The sequence below is a fragment of the Saccopteryx bilineata genome, chromosome X (genome assembly GCF_036850765.1).
Source record: "Saccopteryx bilineata isolate mSacBil1 chromosome X, mSacBil1_pri_phased_curated, whole genome shotgun sequence".
Classification (NCBI taxonomy): Eukaryota; Metazoa; Chordata; class Mammalia; order Chiroptera; family Emballonuridae; genus Saccopteryx; species Saccopteryx bilineata.
The window spans coordinates 127,696,501-127,716,151 of NC_089502.1; the positions used below are offsets into that span (position 1 = coordinate 127,696,501).

The window sequence follows — 19,651 nt, forward strand, 5'->3', positions numbered from 1 at the left end:
ATAAAGTTTAAAATAAGTCAGAGCAATAAACAGGTTTACTTGTTTTTAATTAAAAATATAGACCACTATAAATATTTATATTTATGGAAGTTCTGTCTATTAAGACACCCAAAGGACATGAGGATGTCTCATAGGGACTCAAATCTGTGTCAGGACCATCGCTTCCACTGGTTTGGGTTCCACTCACAGACCAGGCTTTAACACCCTAGGCCAGCCCAGTGACCCCAGGTGCCAGGACCCGAGACAGACTGCTGTGGAGACTGAGCGAGGGTCTAGAGCTAACCACAATAGGGCACTGTGAACAAAGTCTTCCTGGCACTTTCGAGATGGACCCTAAAATCCCAGAAGAGAAGTGGGTGCGGAGACACTGGGAACAACCGAAGGCTCTCCGTCCTCTGGCTACACCTTTGTCAGGAAAGGTGGCCAAGAGCACAAAATGAATGCAGAGAAATGTATGGCCAACGTGCTGGCCAGGCTTCAAAGTAACCGAATTATCAACAGCACATTTTAAAATATAGGCTTTTATATCCTACCTTCCTCCCAAACTCAGGGGGAAAAAAGACAAAAGGAAGGACTCCTAGCAGGGAGCCTACAAAGTGAGGAAGGCCAGAGGAAACAGAACAAAATGTTGCATCACCACTCTTAGGAATCGGGGCAAATGTGACGGCACAGACGGACTGGGGGGGATCGTGCTCATTGAAATAAGTCAGTCAGAGCAAGACAAATAGCGTACGATCTTACTTATGTGTGGAATCTAAAGAACAAAATAAACAAACAATAGTGAAACAGACTCCAAAACACAGAACGAACTGGTATAGGAGGGCGGCTGGGGGGCTGGTGAACCAGGTGAAGGGGTTAGGAAGCACACACTGGCAGTCACAGAGCAGTCCCAGGGAAGTCAGTCCAGCACTGGGAATGCAGTCAGTAATACTGCAGTAACTCTGTATGGGGCCAGGCGGGCCCTGGAAATACCAGGGGGAAACTCTGTCAAGTATATGACTGTCTGACCACTAGGCTGTGCACCTGGAAGCAATACAAAATAAAAATTAAAAGTAATAAAAAAACACTTAAAAAAAGGAATCAGGGCAAAGACAACTCAATGAATTATTATCTCTTGCTATCTCGTGGGAACTTACTCAGTCGTCAAGAGAAAAAAAAGATTCCTAGCCCTGAGCTCTCAAAGAAATATATCAAAGAGATCTACTGAGCTCATTAATTTAAAATACTTACATTATAAGGACTGGCACCAAGCCAAGTGAATCAGCTCTTGTGATCACTATATAGATGGGTCACTTAAGCCAAACTTCTGGTGATAACCAACAGCTGGCCCAAGTGTATTAACGTACAGGCTGGTGGTCTCTAAGTGTGAATGACTGCAGTGCTATAAACTCCGACAGTAATTCATGAGCTGCTTTTCTATTACAGGAAAAACAGTACCCTAGGGGTTGGGATTTCTCCCCTTTCTATTAGCAAGTACGGCAACTCCCAACAGTCCACAGGAGGGGTCTTTCACTCTGAAGAGATTCTTTTCTGCTCAAAGAGCACCAATCAAGTCACACTGGAAAGAATTAAGGAATGAAGAGCTTCCCCACGACATGATCAAATGTCTACTTACCACAATGATATCAGGATCAATTTTGTGAACTTTTGCAAGGAAGAAACCTAGCAGTGTTCTTTCCGTAGCAGCAATCTCAACCTTCACCTTCTGTTAGACAGAAACAAACCAGTCATTTACTCTTGACTCTCAAGTACTGTGCTATACTGTACTATACCTTGGCTCCTTGTTCAAGCAGGCTCAGATTGCTTAGGGTTAAAAGAAACCATCCAGCTCAAAACAAAATGCGGCAATGAAACCAGTGATTTTAGGTTTTGCCTTAATTGCATAAAGTCCCTGAGGAGCTCATACTAATAATAAGTGTGAAGGAAGGAAAATTTTAAGTGATGAGCACCATCAAGTGCAGAAATATCCCTCCACAGGGACACGCTTGTGTATCTGGACACATTTTATAGCACATGAATCAGAGCACCTATCAAAAACATTACCTATTTTTTTTATATAATCCCTGGTAGACTTCACTGTTTATGTCTTTACCACATAAAAAAGTTCTAAGGACTGTACAAACTAGTATCAAATAGCGATGTAAGAACCTACAAATAAGAGACTAAAAGCAAACACACATTTAAGAATTACAAGTGTCTTAAATATAAATAAAACCTATCTTCACACAAAAGGCTTCCACTTGGATTACTAACTATAAATCAAGTATTCAAAAAATTCCATTTATTCACTCTCCTGAAATGGAATTTGATGGCTACATGTTTTCCACAACTAGAGTGGATAAAAAATGTCAGTTTGACTGTAATGGAATGAATTTTCCTAGGCCATTCTGTCTGGGTAGGTAATTCTGGGTACTTCACAAATAATAGCCTGGTCTAATAGTGCCACCGGGCTACTGGGTTTCTCAAGCCAATTCAAAATAAGTGTAACCTGACAAGGTTGCTAACTTTTAATTTTGTCAAGTAAGAACATTAAAAAAACAAAACAAACCTACAAATTTACCAGCACCGTCACTTCATAAAAGAAACACCCCCTCAAAAAGAAATCCTTTACACTGAATAAGTATATTTGCTGTTGGGAAAAACTCACTGTTATTCAATTCCCTAACCCACGCCCACCCATTTTATTAAGGGCCCATGGCGTATGCTGGGAGTTTAGAGATCACTGATTAGTAGGACAAGCCCACATCAACCTTTCCAATACGTGTCCCCTTTAAAATCTGCATCGTTCCCAGCTTCACCTGACCTCCTTTAAGCTGGATGGGGGAAGGAGATGTGTGGCGCTCTACCCTACGCTTGCCCAAAACAGTAATCACATGATCATGCGTGTTGGAAGAGCTTCCTATTAAGCTATCTAAAGGAGAGTTTGGGCCTATCCATCTACTCATACACTGTAGAATCCACTATTGTCAGGCAGTGAAACATTCAAACATTGTCCAAGAATGTTTCTGGTTTTATCTTTCTAATACAATACATTTTAATGGGTTAGTATCACAGTCCAATCTAGCAAGAATAGATCTAATCAATTTACACAATCACTTCATATGTAGCAATAAAAAATCCCCTAATTTTTGTGAGCAGTATAGCCTGTTTCTACTAATCCATACCATCTTCCTTTTCTCAATATAAATAAATAGATGCTTCATATTTAAAAGAAATAAATAATGAGTTCTTTACCTTTTTCTTTATGTTTTCACTAAAAGCATATGGGAAAATACAGTCCTTGGGTTTAGACACAACTGTAAGAAGGAAAAAAAAAAGATTCCAACACACATCTTAGCCAATTTCAAGTACACATACATGGCATGTTTCCATATGAAAACTGTCTTAAATACAAATTCCCTCCAGGCTCTGGCCCTGGCTGGTTGGCTCAGTGGTAGAGCGTCGGCCTGGCGTCCAAGAGTCCCAGGTTCGATTCCCGGCCAGGGCACACAGGAGAAGCGCCCATCTGCTTCTCCACCCCTCCCCCTCTCCTTCCTCTCTGTCTCTCTCTTCCCCTCCCACAGCCGAGGCTCCATTGGAGCAAAGTTGGCCCGGGCGCTGAGGATGGCTCTATGGCCTCTGCCTCAGGTGCTGGAATGGCTCTGGTTGCAACAGAGCAAAGCCCCAGATGGGCAGAGCATCGCCCCCTGGTGGGCATGCCGGGTGGATCCCAGTCGGGCGCATGTGGGAGTCTGTCTGACTGCTTCCCTGTTTCCAATTTCAGAAAAACACCAAAAAAATAAAAGAAAAAAAATTCCCTCCAGTCTCTAAAAGGTAAAGAGAGTCAAGTATTTCCATTAGTCATGTTGTTGGACCTCAAAGGAACAGCCAAAACAAACAATCCTAAAATTTATATGGAACCACAAAAGACCCCCCCAATTGCCAAAGCAATCTTGAGAAAGGAGAACAAAACAGGAGGCAACACCCTCCCTGGTTTCAACTATATTGCGAAGCTATAGTTACTGAAACAGTATGGTACGGGCAAAAACAAACATACACATAGATCAATGGAACAGAACAGACAGTCCCGAAATAAACAAACATGTATGTATGTATGTACACGGCTCCGCTGTCATAAATTAACTGACTAGCAATTAAGAAGAAATGGCGTTGCAAACACTGGACAGCTACATGCATAAAAATAAACCTGGACCCGTCATACACCATACAAAACTCAAAATGGATTAAAGACGTGAATGTACGAACTGAAAGCAAAAAACCCCTAGAAGAAAATACAGGTGGTAAGCTCCCTGACGTCAGTCTTGTTGATGGCATTTTGGATTTGACATCAAAAGCAAAGGCATCAGAAGCAAAAATAAACAAGTAGGATTACATCAAACTAAATTCTGCAAAGGAAACAATCAACAAAATGAATAGGCAATCTACAGAATGGGAGGAAATATTTGTGAATCATGTATCTGATAAGGGGTTAATATCCAAAAATATATAAAGAACTAATACAACCCCACATCAAATAAAACCAAATAATCTGATTAAAAATTGGGCAAAGGATCGAATAGGTTTTTTTTCCAAAGAAGACATACAGATGGCCAACAGGTATATGAAAAGGTGCTCGACATCACTAATCAGCAGAGAAATGCAGATCAGAACCACAATGAGAGCTATCACTTCACACCTGTCAGGACGGCTATTAGCAGAAAGAGAAGAAGTAACAAGCATTGGCAAGGACCTGGGAAAAAGGTAACCATCCTGTGCTGTTGGTGGGGATGTAAATTGGTGCGGCCACAATGGAAAACAGTATGGAAGTTCCTCAAAAAATTAAAAATGGAACTGCCTTATCATTCAGCAACTCTACTTCTGGGTATTGATCTGAAGAAAACAGAAACTCAAAAGGACACATGCACTCCTATGTTCACGGCAGCATTATTCGCAACAGCCAAGACATGGAAGCAACCTAAGTGTCCACTGATGGACGAATGGATCAAGAAAAGGATGAATGAAATCTTAGTCATAAAGAGACAGAAATCTTGACATCTGTGACAATATGGATGGACCTTGAGGGCATTACATGAAGTGAAATAAGTCAGACAGAGAAGGAGAAATATCATATGATTTCACTTATACGTGGAATCTAAAAACAATGGAGTTCACAGATACAGGGGAAAGATTGGCGGCTGCCAAAGGCAGGCGTGGGGGCGACGGCGAAATGACAAAAGGGGCTCAAAACATACAAACTTCCAGTTATAAAATAAGTAAGTCATGGGGATTTAATGTGCAGCATGGCGACTACAGTTAATATTACTATATACTGCGTCTTAGAAAGTTGCTGAGAGATTAGATCTTAAAAGTTCTCATCACAAGAAGAAAAGGGTGTAACTATATGGTGACAGACGTTAACTAGACTTACTGTGGCAATCATTTCACAACACATATCAAGTATTAAATCATTATGCTGTATACCTGAAACTGATATGGCTGTCTCAGTTTTTAAAAGGTTAAATCTAAAAAAGAAAACAAAAAGCCAAGCACAGAACCGTAAGTCCCTACAATTGTTAAAAAGTGCTTGGATAAAGCATGTGCTATCCATCTAAGTCAAACTGGAGGATGGTCAGCAGTCTTCCACGAAGGAAATGCCCTACCACCAGAGCTTCAACCAGCATGCAATGGAGAAACTTGGTCCAACTTCACAAAGCTGGAAAAGCCAAGCTGCCCAAAGCTTTGCTCACCACATCCTAAGTTCCTCACCATCCACAACAGCTATTCACACAGTGACACGCAGAGGAGGTAAACACACGTCTGCTGAAATGAGCTAACGACTGCTCTTTTCCACATGGCTTCCAGGTTATTCTCATCATTTTTGTGCTATGCATTCTACCCCTCTTAAAGGGTAATCACGTTACAATATATGTAAATCAAACCATCATGCTGTATACCTTAGTCTTACACACTCAGGTATGTCAATTATTTCTCAAACTAGCAAACAAGGGTAAACTTTACAATGACAATGCTACATACTCCCTTCTGTGCTTCTTTCCCTAGTTCCACTTTCCTAACACCCAAGAGACCACACAGGAGATGCTCCCCTCGTTCGTGTGTTTCTTGGCAGGAAAAAACCTAGGAAGCATAATGGAGAAATTGCATTAGCCAGGTTCTTTGGGGGCTTTCTTGTTTGTTTGTTTGTTTTTTAAGCAAAAAAGTGGTTACTAAACTGGCAAAGCTGTTATGATGGCATATGCCAGAACGCTCCTTGGAGACCGACTCCAGGAATGCACAATCTGCGGGGCTGTTTCACCCACTGCACTTTTTATACAGCACAACCCTACACCAATTTGCTGTTACTCTAGCTCCTCCCAAATAGGTTAAACAGTCACGTATTCTGTGGCCTCTTCCCTCATTACAGAAAGTTTCGGCCAGGCTCCTATGGCGGGCTTTTAGAATGGCATCATGAAAAGAAAATAGTTAAAGCAGCCTGACCAGGTGGTGGCACAGTAGATAGAATGTCGAACTGTGACACTGAGGACCCGGGTTCAAAAATGCACGTGCTAGAGCACAGGCTCATCCGGCTTGAGCGCAGGGTCACTGGCTTGAGTGTGGGATCATAGACATAACCCCATGGTCGCTGGCTTGAGCAAGGGGTTCACTCTCTCTGCTGTAGCCCCCCCCCCGTCATCAAGGCACATATGAGAAAGCAATCAATGAACAACTAAGGTGACACAACGAAGAATTGATGCTTCTCATCTCTCTGCCTTCCTGTCTGTCCCTAGCTGTTCCTCTCTCTGTCTCTGTCACAAAAAAGAGAAAATAGTTAAAGCATAAGTTTGACCCAGGAAAAAACTACCTTATCTCAATAGAGCAAGTGCCAGCACAGAACAAAAGATACCAAACTGTCTCGTGACTTCTCTTAGAACAAAATAAACCAGCTAAGAGGCAACCAATCCAGTCAAACTCACTACTCTTGAAAACATTTAAAAAAACAAGCTACTAAAAAAAAAAAAAAACACCAAAAAAAATCAACAAGCTATTGATCCAGCAGCTGGAGAAAAAAATAAGAAAAACGATAATAAAAACATTAGTAAATCAGCTAAACAAATACATACCACAGAAGTGCGTTTGGAAGGGAGGCTGCGGCGGCGCCTTATCGACCGCGAAGCTGTGATGGACCAAGGCCGCCACCGCGACAACCTGCAAGCACAGAAGGACAGCGTCGCTTACCGAACACCTACTGTGTGTTCTGCATTCTCAGCAAAACCCCCAAGATTATTAAAAGATACAGATCTTAATTCATACAAATATTTGAACTTTTCTATTAGGAAAGCATTGAAACAAATCAAAAATAAAATCACCTCTCCCATACCCATCATCTAGCTTCAATTATCAACTCATCTGTGGCCCTGTCCACGTCCTTGTCTCCCCCCAGATCATTCCGAAGCAAAGCCCAGACCTACCCTTTTCTCCAGAATTATTTCAGCCTGCATCTCTAAAACCGTTCCGCAACCTCGACACTCGACATCTTAGGCGGAACTGTTTGTAGGAGAGGGGTGTGCTGTGCATGGTGGGGTGTTTAAAGCAGCGTTCCCAACTGCCGATAGCACTGCCTCCGCCAACTCCCATCCCCGAGTTGTGACAACCAAAAATGTCCCCAGACACTGCCAAACGTTTGTTGCCTTAAGGACAAAATCTCACCCCAATGACTATCACTTTAAAAAAAATAAGACATTTTAAAAATGTAATACAATCATCTCAGCTAATCGAGTTAACAGTAACATATTTTAAATCATTAAATATCCAGGCAGGATTCCCTTTTTCAGGTTGGCCCAACTATCTCAAATTTCATTCACCAAATAAGGTCCAGAGTTTGCAAGTGGCTGATATATAAAGCTGTAGGTCCAAACACCCTACCTATTATTTCCCTACCGTTTATTTGTTGGAAAAACTGGGTTGTCTGTCCTGCAGAGTACCCCCACCGTTTGGATTCGGCTGCTTGTGTCACAATAATGTCATTTCTCTTGTTCCTCTGTTTCTGTACTGTCTGTATATTCACATTTGAATCTGAACGGTCAATCAAAATCAGGTGCAAATTTTTGGCAAGAATACTGTAGAGGTGTTACTGATTGCTTCTACCAGAAGGCACAGGCGTATCATGTAAGGTTATCTCTGCTTTAGTGACATTAGCAGCCACTGGTGATCACAGCCTCCCAGGGGTCTCCAAACTTTTTACACAGGGGGCCAGTTCACTGTCCCTCAGACCATTGGAGGGCTGCCAAATACAGTGCTCCTCTCACTGACCACCAATGAAAGAGGTGCCCCTTCCAGAAGTGCAGTGGGGGCCGGATAAATGGCCTCAGGGGGCCGCATTGCGGCCCGTGGGCCGCAGTTTGGGGACGCCTGGCCTAGACCCTCTATTTCATTAGGGATTGCAAAGTGGTAACAGTCAGCTCTTCCTTCATCATTCATTGACTGGAAACCCATAAAGAGAAACTCACCATCAATTATTTGGTTAGCTAAGGTACAGAATGTGTTCCAAAAAATCAAGATAAATGCTTGCTTCAATCCCTTTATTTACCCATTTCTACAATGAGGAGTTGACACCCGAGCTTCCTTCACAGGTGACCAATGCTGTTGTGTTAGTGTTTATGATATCATTATGAACTCATGTGTTTCAGTCTGTTAACGTTCTTCTTATCCATGCTCAAACTGTCCCGTCCTGGGTCCGCAGGAAACTCTCCAAGATGACTCCTGAGTCCTTCTGACAAATCTTGGTAGATTTTGATATCACCCTCGCCTTCTAATAAAACAAGATGCTGCAGGCTTCTCTCGGACATTTCCTGCCCCGACGGAGCCGTCCCCACTGGAGCCCAGTTCACGTTATTAGGCAGTGGGACTGGAGCCTCACTCTGGATGCCAGGGATGCAGACTTTTGTTCTCTTTTAGCTAATTAAACCGTTCCCAAACACTTAACTACTAACTGTGGCCATCCACTGTATTAACTATTATTAAAAGATTAAATAACAAGCCCTGGCCTGTTGGCTCAGCGGTGGAGCGTCAGCCTGGTGTGCAGAAGTGCCAGGTTCGATTCCCGGCCAGGGCACACAGGAGAAGCGCCCATCTGCTTCTCCACCCCTCCCCCTCTCCTTCCTCTCTGTCTCTCTCTTCCCCTCCCGCAGCCAAGGCTCCACTGGAGCAAAGATGGCCCGGGCACTGGAGATGGCTCCGTGGCCTCTGCCTCAGGCGCTAGAGTGGCTCTGGTCACGACATAGCGACGCCCCGGATGGGCAGAGCATCGCCCCCTGGTGGGCGTGCCGGGTGGACCCCGGTCGGGCGCATGTGGGAGTCTGACTGTCTCTCCCCGTTTCCAGCTTCAGAAGAAAAAAAAAATACAAAAAAAAAGATCAAATAACATACTAAAAAAAATCAGAGTAAAAATACTGCGAAAATTCTGTTAAAAAGGATCCCTAGCAATGTCAAAAAGGACTTAAAAGCAAACATAAAAAGGTCTCAATGACCAAAGAGAGACAAATTTCAGCATCAAAAATAACAATAACGAATGCAAAAGACTGAACATACTCAATATATATAACATAACACCCATGAGTTCATGATACTCCTCCACAAAAGCAAAAGCAAAAATAGCAACAAACAAATAAATAAATGGCCAGTCAGCACTGCATGGACTGTAGGTCCCCAACCTCCTACAAAATCAGCAAAGAAACAGAAAAAAGTACATATGTATCTTGTATTTCCGGTATAAACTACCGCAGCACAACCAAATAGTACTAGTTAATGAGGAAGTGTTACTTTTATAAAAATTGAACTTAGCCTGGCCTGTGGTGACGCAGTGGATAAAATCTACCTGGAATGCTGGTCGCCAGTTCAGAGCCCCGGGCTTCCCGTACCTTCCCCCACTCCCACCTTTCTCTTTCTCTCCTCTGTCTAAAATCAGTAAATAAAATCTTTTTATAACTTATTGATTTTAGAGAAAAAGGAAAGGGCAGAGAGAGAGGGGGGGGAACATCAAGCTGTTCCTGTGTGTGGCCTGACCAGGGATGGAACCGGTAACCTCTGCACTTTGGGATGATGCTCTAACCAACAGAGCTATCTGGCCAGGGCAATAAATAAAAATCTTTTGTAAAAATTTAACTTATAAATATTCTAATATTTAACAATGTCTAATAAACATGGAAAGGATGACAAAATTAGAAAACCACCATTTTACAACTCCTAATAAGATAATTCAGACAGAAACCACTGACAAATGAAGCCATTGGATCAGTGCTTCTCAATGGGGAGCTTCGCCCCCACCCCCAGGGGACATTTGGAGAGAGCTGGAGGCACTTGTGGCTGCTATACTAGCAGGGCGGACTGCTACTAGCATCTAGGAGGTGAAGGCCTCAGATCCTGCCAAACACCCCACAGCACAGAGGACGGCTTCGCAATAGAGAATTGCACAGCTCAAAAAATCAGTAGTACCAAGGTTAAAAAACCTTCGTTAAATAAAAACGTGAACCGACTAATCAATCAGCCCCACAAACAGTGCGTATGCCTGCTGATCTGATACAAAATGCACCACATACAAAGTATTTTTGGACAAAAAACCCCATCAAACCTGAACCCAATCAGTCCTTTATCACTAACTAGCAGGGCTGCACGCTTTTTCGGTAAAGAGCCAGATGGTAAATATTTTAAGCCTTGCAGGCCATATGGTCTCTGTCATGGCTACTAACTCTGCCTCCATAGTGCAAAAGCAGCGGCAGATCAGATATAAATGAATAAAAATGTTGTGGTCCATGAAATTGTTTACAAAAACAAGTAGGGTGATTTGGCCCGCAGACCATAGTTTGCCAACCCCTGGTATAGAGGAGTAAGTCCAATGCCACAATGAAGCAAACAAATACGGAAAATCGGGCGCTCTCTGAGACAACCAACAGTTATCCTTCAATAAGTCAGAGCCGCTGAAAAACCTCTAAGGGGTGGAGGAGCTGCTCCCGTTTTAAGAGAGTCAAAAGACATAAAAATGAAGCACATTCTGTGAATTTTGTTAGTAATCCTGATTCAAATAAACCAACTGTTAAAAGATTTTTGAAGAAAAGGAGTCATGTGAATATGGAACGGATATTTTAGATATCAAGGAATCCCTGTTAATGTTGTTAGGTGTGATAATGGTATTACATAAGAAGGCATGCATGCTTTCAGAAATGCATGCTCAAGAATGCAATGACACAAATGTCTGAGATTAGCCTTAAACTACTACAGAAGGGGGGAAAAGGCGGGAGGAATAAACGACTGTGATAGAATTTTGCTAATTGCCAACTATAATTATGTGGGAGTTCATTAAATTGTTCTATGTCCATTTAAAGTTCTCCAAAATAAAATAAAACATTAGTCAGCAATTTAAGTCTTTTAAAAAAAACTCTCTCTTGCAGAAACACTGTAAGTTCAGGCAATTATTTGCATCTAAGACATAGATACAAAATCTGTCCTGTTTCCTTACCTCATTTTCGTGTGTCTTTGCATTCTGTATTGTCTTCATGCTGAAAGACATCACCACGAGTGGGGGAGGGCCAACATCCTTAATGACATTCACCAGGTCTGGTTTCTGAGCCATGGCTTCAACCTTACACCAGCTGATGGGCTGATTTAAGAGCTCTAAATAAGAACAAATACAACAGACCAATAGCCATTTATTGAAAAAAAATACTATAATTATGACATCTGTGATTAACTGAGGTCTTCAATCCCATCTTCTAGTAAGAATGTCTTATAACATTTAACTGACAATAAGCCACATTACTGGACTGTATGCAAATCCTTGCGGGTGTGTACACATAGGTAGGATCATTTGCCTGGTCTACAGCTCCCATCTGATTTTCTGAAGAATCCAGGACCCAAAAGAAGTTTTTAAAAAAATTAAACACTGCCTTGGAGAAATTAAAAAATATTTTTAAGAGATTCGTAAAGACAAAACAGATGCAAATATCAAAAAATATCAGGCAACAGCGGTAGAGCGTCGGCCTAGTGTGCGGAGGACCCGGGTTCGATTCCTGGCCAGGGCACACAGGAGAAGCGCCCATTTGCTTCTCCACCCCTCCGCCGCGCTTTCCTCTCTGTCTCTCTCTTCCCCTCCCGCAGCCAAGGCTCCATTGGAGCAAAGATGGCCCGGGCGCTGGGGATGACTCTGTGGCCTCTGCCTCAGGCGCTAGAGTGGCTCTGGTCGCAACATGGCGACGCCCAGGAGGGGCAGAGCATCGCCCCCTGGTGGGCAGAGCGTCGCCCCTGGTGGGCGTGCCAGGTGGATCCCGGTCGGGCGCATGCGGGAGTCTGTCTGACTGTCTCTCCCTGTTTCCAGCTTCAGAAAAATGAAAAAAAAAAAAAAATCAGGCAAGGGACTAAACAAGCACTATCCACATGGGGCAGTGACACTCCCCTCCTTCGGAGGTTAGCAGTCAGCCAGGAAGAAGAGCAGGGCCGCGGCAGCCAGGTCGGGAGTCCGCACTGCCGGCAGCACAATGAGGGATGCGACCAAATGCCGCCTGGGCTGAGGCCTCCCTCTGACTACACTGCCGGGCACTTCAGTGATCAAGGGATTCCAAACATATTCCCTGTACTCACCCAAGGAAAAGCTTAGGGGAAAACACATAAAACATGAAGTGGAAACACTGAAATAAACAGACCAATTCCCGAGCTTCCCTTTTACAAAACACATCGATCAGCAATTTACTTAACATTCTGAAAGTAAAAATTTCCTTACGTGGATTTTTCACTTCGAGCCAACATGGTCCTTTGATCTTCCTGTTCATCAAGAACAGTTCCAAGCTGGATGTGTTCGACCCAAATACATGAGAAAACGATTCTCCTTTCAAATTCTGAGGAAGCTGTGGCATTTCAGACTGAAAAAGGCGAAGAAGAAAAAAAACTCTTTTTTGTTTAAAACTATTACTTCACATTTTCCAAAGTCTATATTTGAAATAAACAAAAGCCTCTCTATCAAGTACCAGAAGACACTTCTTTTATATATATAAAATGTAATTTGCCACAAATGAAATCCAAAACAATTCACAGTAGGAAACAAAAACAATTCACAATGACAAAATAATGCATCTTGATGATACCCATTAGAAGAAAAATAGGCCAAGAAGCTCCCCAAAAGAGGATTTCTGCCCAGAGCCCTACATGCCTTACTGATAAAGAGCCAAATAAGTACCACTGCATTGGGAGAATAAAGGCAAGAGAATGGACTCATTCAAAATGCTTCCAGGGTACATCGCCACTGGCAGAAACATTTCTTAAAAGTTTCCAACACCGTGGGATCAAAACACTGGAACAAAGGTAAAAAGAGGTTACGGTCCAGTTAATTGACATCCCACAGCCGTGACCATGCCTGTCACAGGAGCAAGAACAGCACTATGGGCCCTGGCCGGTTGGCTCAGTGGTAGAGCTTCGGCCTGGCGTGCAGAAGTCCCGGGTTCGATTCCCGGCCAGGGCACACAGGAGAAGCACCCATCTGCTTCTCCACCCCTCCCCCTCTCCTTCCTCTCTGTCTCTCTCTTCCCCTCCCGCAGCCGAGGCTCCACTGGAGCAAAGATGGCCCGGGCGCTGGGGATGGCTCCTCGGCCTCTGCCCCAGGTGCTAGAGTGGCTCTGGTCGTGGCAGAGCGACGCCCAGGAGGGGCAGAGCATCGCCCCCTGGTGGGCAGAGCGTCGCCCCTGGTGGGCGTGTCGGGTGGATCCTGGTCGGGCATATGTGGGAGTCTGTCTGACTGTCTCTCCCCGTTTCCAGCTTAAGAAACATACAAAAAAAAAAAAAAGAACAGCACTATGGTAACACCATTGACACTCTCCTCGCTCACCTTGCCATTGCTCAGAAGGGACACTTCAACAGACTCATGATGGCTAACTCCATCATGTGGCATTCACTCCATGTGAAAAACAGTCATGGAAGTTCTACTTACTTATCTAAAGATGCATACTTGAAAGCAGAGAAAGCAGTACAATGTGTAGTCTATGTATTTACATTTTTATCCATTTTAATTATTCATTACTGTGAGTCCACCTGAATGAACTGTGGGCTTGGGGAGCCCTGCCCACCCTAACTGGAAGCCAACTGAAACTCATAAACAGAAGAGTGCCATTCGCAACCAAAACCCAGTCATTTCCTCTGTTTGACTTACCGAGTATCTCACTTCCAAGTACTCAGATTTTTCTGGAACATCAGGTATTTCAAAAGCATAGTTCTTTTCCACTATCTGGGTAAGCAGATATTGTAGTCATTAAGACAAAAAGTTTCCCAAACAAATTGCCCAGCATCACATGTACAATGCATAGCCCTGCATTTAGTCATTAGAAACGCAGCCCCTTTTGGAACACAAAGGTAAAGACAGCCAAAGACGCAGCCAGTTCCCCTTTCAATCGAGACTGAAACACCCAGTGGCTAAATGCTAAAAAGACACTACAGAACTTAAGAAATATTTCTTTCAAGAAGAATAAAGATTTTAAAATTTTACAATGTTAATGCATTAAATCATTTACTACTCTTTAATATTAAGCAACTCCATCTTGCTAGAAAAATTCATAATTAGCATTATAATTAGACCTCATATTTACTGAGCACCTGCTATGTATAGGGTTGTCCTTTATAACCTAATGTGAATTAGGTGGCTTAACCCCTCCGGCAACTCTTGACATAGGGCTCACTTCCCAAGACAAGACCCAGGCCCAGAAGTCACTGAGCCCTTGCCCAAGGTCACACACACCTGGAAGCAGTAGAACTAGGACTTACGGTGTACGTATGGCCCCAGCACCTACACTCTTCACCTTTACACCTCATTGCTTTGAGAATTTTAGAGACTTGCTCCATCAGCCATAATTTAAAGCTCAAATACCTAAAACCCTTAATCTGATCTTCAGCAACTCAACCTGCCCTTTATTGTAATCACTGTTAATAGCCAGTATGTCGAGTGAGTTATAGTCCCCACAATGATGGACAAAGGTGTCGCTATCTCATAAAATCAGTATCTCACAAAGTCAATATCTCACAATTGACCAATATGTATCACAGGAACTGAAGAGTTTTATTCTATCAGAACAGCATCGTAGTCCCTAATTTTTAAAGATAGAACCTCACTTAACCTTCTAAGACAACTTGGCAATATGTAATATAAACAAGATCAGAACAACTTCTTCTCCATTAGGAAATAAGAGCACAAGATATGCTTCAAGTATTGAAAGCAATTACTTCGGTTAATAATTTTTCTATTCAAATTAATGAACATTATTTTGTGAGCAGTTTAAAGAGAAAAAAAATTTTACAATTCTAACATACTGGTTTTACACTGATACCTATGAAATTTCTATTCAATAAATTATAGCCACACAGAGGGCATTTTGCACAAAGAAGATATGCAACAACTATTTGCTAAATCAAGAAATGAACAATCAACTAATAATTAGAGCTGGAAAAAATCATCACCAAATACAAACCTTGGACTTGAACTTCATAATTTTATACTTTGTTGCTATTTTGTCATCAAATTCATTGTAAACATCCTTCATTGTAACTGGCGTTCCTGTTTCTTCCCCTGTGTTCGGATCAATCTTCTGCTCTCCCACCGAGAGCGAGAGTGAAGGGGAGGAAAGGGTGTATCTGTACATAAATCTTTTCAACCACCAGAAACCCAGGTCTCAATCAGTTTCCATCTTCACCCATGTAAACATTTAATAACAGAATAGTCTTACAGCTGAGTTCCAAGATACAAACAGACCCAAAAAGGTACTCAACCCAATGCCCAATTCCTCCCACTGGTATCATAAACGCCAACGAGAGATCAAGATGAGTGAGCAATCCTACAGAATGGAAGAGGTTGTAAAGCCTGACCAAGAAGCTTCACAGTTCAACTCAGGTGGGGAGGGGCTGGGTTCGAGAAGGGAGTGTGGATATTAAGTCCCAATAAAAACAGAGGAGCGAATGGAACTGACCCTGTGAACTGGCTACGGAGAAAACGGTACGGCTGTCTATATAGCAAAAGCAGGAAAATTGGGCCATACAGCATGTCACATTTTATTTTAGCTTTTCCTTCTTTTCCAAGTGAGAGGAGGGGACCAGGATCCACCCAGCAACCTCTATCTGGGGCCAATGCTCTGCCCATGTGGGGCCATGTTCGCAACAGAGCTATTTTTAGTGCCTGAGGCAGAGGCTCCGCAGAGCCATACTCAGCACCCAGGGCTGATGCACTCAAACCAATCGAGCCATGGCTGTGGGAGAAGAAGAAAGAGAGAGAGAAGGAGAAGAGTGAGGGGTGGAGAATCAGATGGTCACCTCTCTTGTGTGCCCTGACTGGGAATCAAACCCGAGACATCTACATGCCAAGCCGATACTCTACCACTGAGCCAACCAGCCAGGGCCAGCATGCCACATTTTAGAGTCATACACTGCCAACTACCACTACTACAGAAATGAAAGATGGGGGGAAAGACAGCATCCCATACTAAAACTTGGAATCTTTTACACTCTTTCACACTCTGACAAGTTGAAAAACAGAGTTTTACTTCATGTCTCTACTTTTCCCAACCCCTAATGGAGCTGCTAACCATCAGTGGTGAGTAGGCAGGCAGCAAGAAAAAAAGCACCAAGGTTGTGGGTAATTCACAGCCCTGGTGAAGAAGAGGGCCAGTGGAGAACACAGAACACACTTGCAATTAGAAGCTCATCACTGACATTTACCGTTTCACGGGGAAGGAAGTAGAGCGTCCGTTCAATGTTTTTCACCATCACGCAGCAGCTCACATGGGTATTAGCAGATTTGATCCAAACTTTGCCAAACAGAAATACCACACCTAAAATAATAAGAGAAAATTATGAAGAAAAAAAAAACATTTAAATCACATCACATTAAAGGGACACTATAAAGACTCAGTGGATGTGTCCACACATTAATGCCTTCTTGATGTCCTTTTTGACAGTGAATTTATATTTGATGTCCAGTCTGCAGGACCAGTTCCTTTACTCAGTCCTCGCCATAGGACAATCCCACACTGCTATAACCTGTGACCTCTAGGAAAACAGGGGACAGCGTGATTCTTGGTGTAAACATTTTCCCTAGATTAGGGGACATCCAGGTACATAGTGACAAACCTCAGTTATTAGGAAAACATCAAGTGTCAGGCCTGAGCAGACACCGGGGGAACTTCTGAGACACCCAGGGCAGGAATTAGGGAAACTTCCTAAATCAGTGTTGGGTATAAAACACACTTTCCCTCAAACCAGGATCACCCAGATTAAGAGACACAAAAAAGTAAACTATTTTCTAACATATCTCATATTTAAAGCTATTATGAGAACTGAGAATACTACATTCCTTTTTAGCACTCGTACTTACCAAAAAATTAACATTCATGTGCAAGGGTAACTGTGCATGGTACCCGAGCATTTTTTACATGTAAAACTATGTTTGGGAAAAAAATGTATCTCCTGTATCTCACTCTATATAACAACAAAAATGTCTCAAGATAGGGTTCAACTGCTATTTCCTATTTCACCCTTTCTACCTCACCTCACTTAAGGCATCTAGCTCGGCAATGTTTATAACGCTCCTCTCTTCCCTTTCGGTTTAACAAATGCTCCAATAACCAACTCAGCACATACTCCTTGAGGTCCCTCTGGAACATACATGACAAAGGAAAAGCAAGCTTCCTGGGCATCGGGTCACTGCTCACGAACACTGGCTATGAAGGCTGGACTGCAGATATCTGTTTGTCAACTTAACAGGTACCACTGTACAAAGCCCAGGCTCCATGAATAACTAGACAGCAGCAATCAACAGGCCACTCGTCGGGGACACTAAGAAAATTCTCACACATGCAAAGGCCAGTTACTCCAGCTTCACAAGATGGCTCATCATTGCTTCCTTCTGTCACCCATTCTAGCAGAAATAAAACCATCTAAGAACTTCCATTTCTGCAAATGATTAAAATTCTTACAAGAGTTGTATGATTTTCATCTGGGGGAGGGGGAGAAGCAGGTGGGGGGCGAGAGGGAAGAGGGAAAGGAGGACTGTGATAATGATTTAAAAGAAAAAAAAATCACAGTAGCACAGAAAATTAAAAGTCATCCTTACAACAGTTAGAGATGAAAAAATAAAATTCCAAGCAAAGAAAAATAAAGACCCTAATATTGGATTCAAAAATTCAAATAGCTCATTTTACAGTCAAACTAATATCACACTTCATGCAACACATTTGACACTGCTTACGCCTCATTTGCCACAAAAAGATCAGGGTAAACAAAGATTACATCCCCCCCCAAAGTTACTAGCTGAAACCAGGTGCAGTCAGGATTATTCAACCTTGAAAAACTCATAATGAAGACAAGATATCTTCCCATATGCAAAGAGTAAGATTCTTTTCATAATTACGGAGCATTCAGCGACAACTGACTGACTGAGAATCTGTAAGAAAGTGAGAAACAATAACAGGGTCTTTGGGAGTTCTTCGTTTTTATTAGCAGCATTGATTTCACCGAGGCTAAGTGATCATTACCTGCTATCATGATGAAACTGTTCAGCCCTCTGAGATTAAAGGACTTTTTTCTGAGCCATCTTATTTAACCCACTGGCATCGATCACAGAGGACACAACCTGAGCAGCACCACAGAACAGCAGAGTGGACCGAGGCTGATAAGCCCAGAACTCGGCCACTGAAGAGCTGACTACTTTATTTTTAAAGCTCAGCTCCCTACTCTGTAAGTGAGTAACTACCCCCGGTGATCTGAGGCATTAGCCTGCACTACACGTGTCCTTTACCTTAGCATTTGGAAGACGGATCAATAACAGACAGGTACCTCTTTCAATTGCAAAGTATTTCCCCACGGTGGTAAAAAGGCCTATCCGTGACTACGGTTAGTACCAGGAATTCAACAATACATATTATAAAGTGGCTGCTTTGCAAATATGCCTGTGCTTCGATGCCGCAGTTTTAACCTTCAACACCTATTATTACTCCACAGACTAGCATTGGCGTAGAAATTTCAGCTCTGCCTGGCAGCACGTGAATATTGGCAGTAAAAGGTCCCAGCCCTCCAGGAGCTAAAAGGCTCGGGGGAAAACAAAAACACAGCATCAGATCTTGTTAAGATAATCTGACAAATGCTCTGATGAGAAAGGGTCTGATGGGGTCACAGAGAAAGGGCTCTTAGGCCAGACTGGAGGGTTAGGGAATAGCCAGGAGACGACAGACACCTGGGCTGGGCTGGGCCACGTGAGGGCACACCAGCAGACACAGTGAGTAAAGGGACATGATATAAAGAGCAGCAGGTAGTCAGGGAGCTACTTCTAGGGCACAAGTCACGCGTGACAGGCATCAGGAGCCTTGCTAAGGCGCCTGGCCTTAATGTTCTAGGCGATAGCCACTGCGGATTTTTTTTAATGAGGAAATGATATGGTCAGTTACCCTTCTGAGCAATCGCTCTAGCCACAATGTGGGGATGGCAGCTGAGGGACTGTTCAGGAGGCTGGTGTGACAAGGGCAAGAAGGGATCAGGGGTGGGAACCTGGAGGAACAAGACAAGACAGCCCGCCTACCTTGGGATAGAAAATGAGTAAGACCTGACGAAGGAAGCGAGGAACAGGGGCAATGGAGGCTGGCTGCCGCGTTTCTGCTTCTGA

At 43.1% G+C, this 19,651-nt stretch overlaps 1 protein-coding gene across 2 annotated transcripts in view; it reads right to left on the reverse strand.

Moving 5' to 3' along the window:
* POLA1 (DNA polymerase alpha 1, catalytic subunit) overlaps positions 1–19,651 on the reverse strand; it is a 333,405-nt gene that overhangs the window by 289,145 nt on the left and 24,609 nt on the right. For both annotated transcript variants that reach the window (XM_066249441.1, XM_066249440.1), the window contains exons 11-18: positions 16,714–16,826; positions 15,474–15,590; positions 14,165–14,239; positions 12,746–12,884; positions 11,489–11,643; positions 7,098–7,182; positions 3,235–3,296; positions 1,616–1,705 (exon numbers count right to left, since the gene is read on the reverse strand). In XM_066249441.1, coding sequence (XP_066105538.1) covers positions 1,616–1,705; positions 3,235–3,296; positions 7,098–7,182; positions 11,489–11,643; positions 12,746–12,884; positions 14,165–14,239; positions 15,474–15,590; positions 16,714–16,826 — 836 coding nt within the window. The remainder of the gene's footprint in view (positions 1–1,615; positions 1,706–3,234; positions 3,297–7,097; positions 7,183–11,488; positions 11,644–12,745; positions 12,885–14,164; positions 14,240–15,473; positions 15,591–16,713; positions 16,827–19,651) is intronic.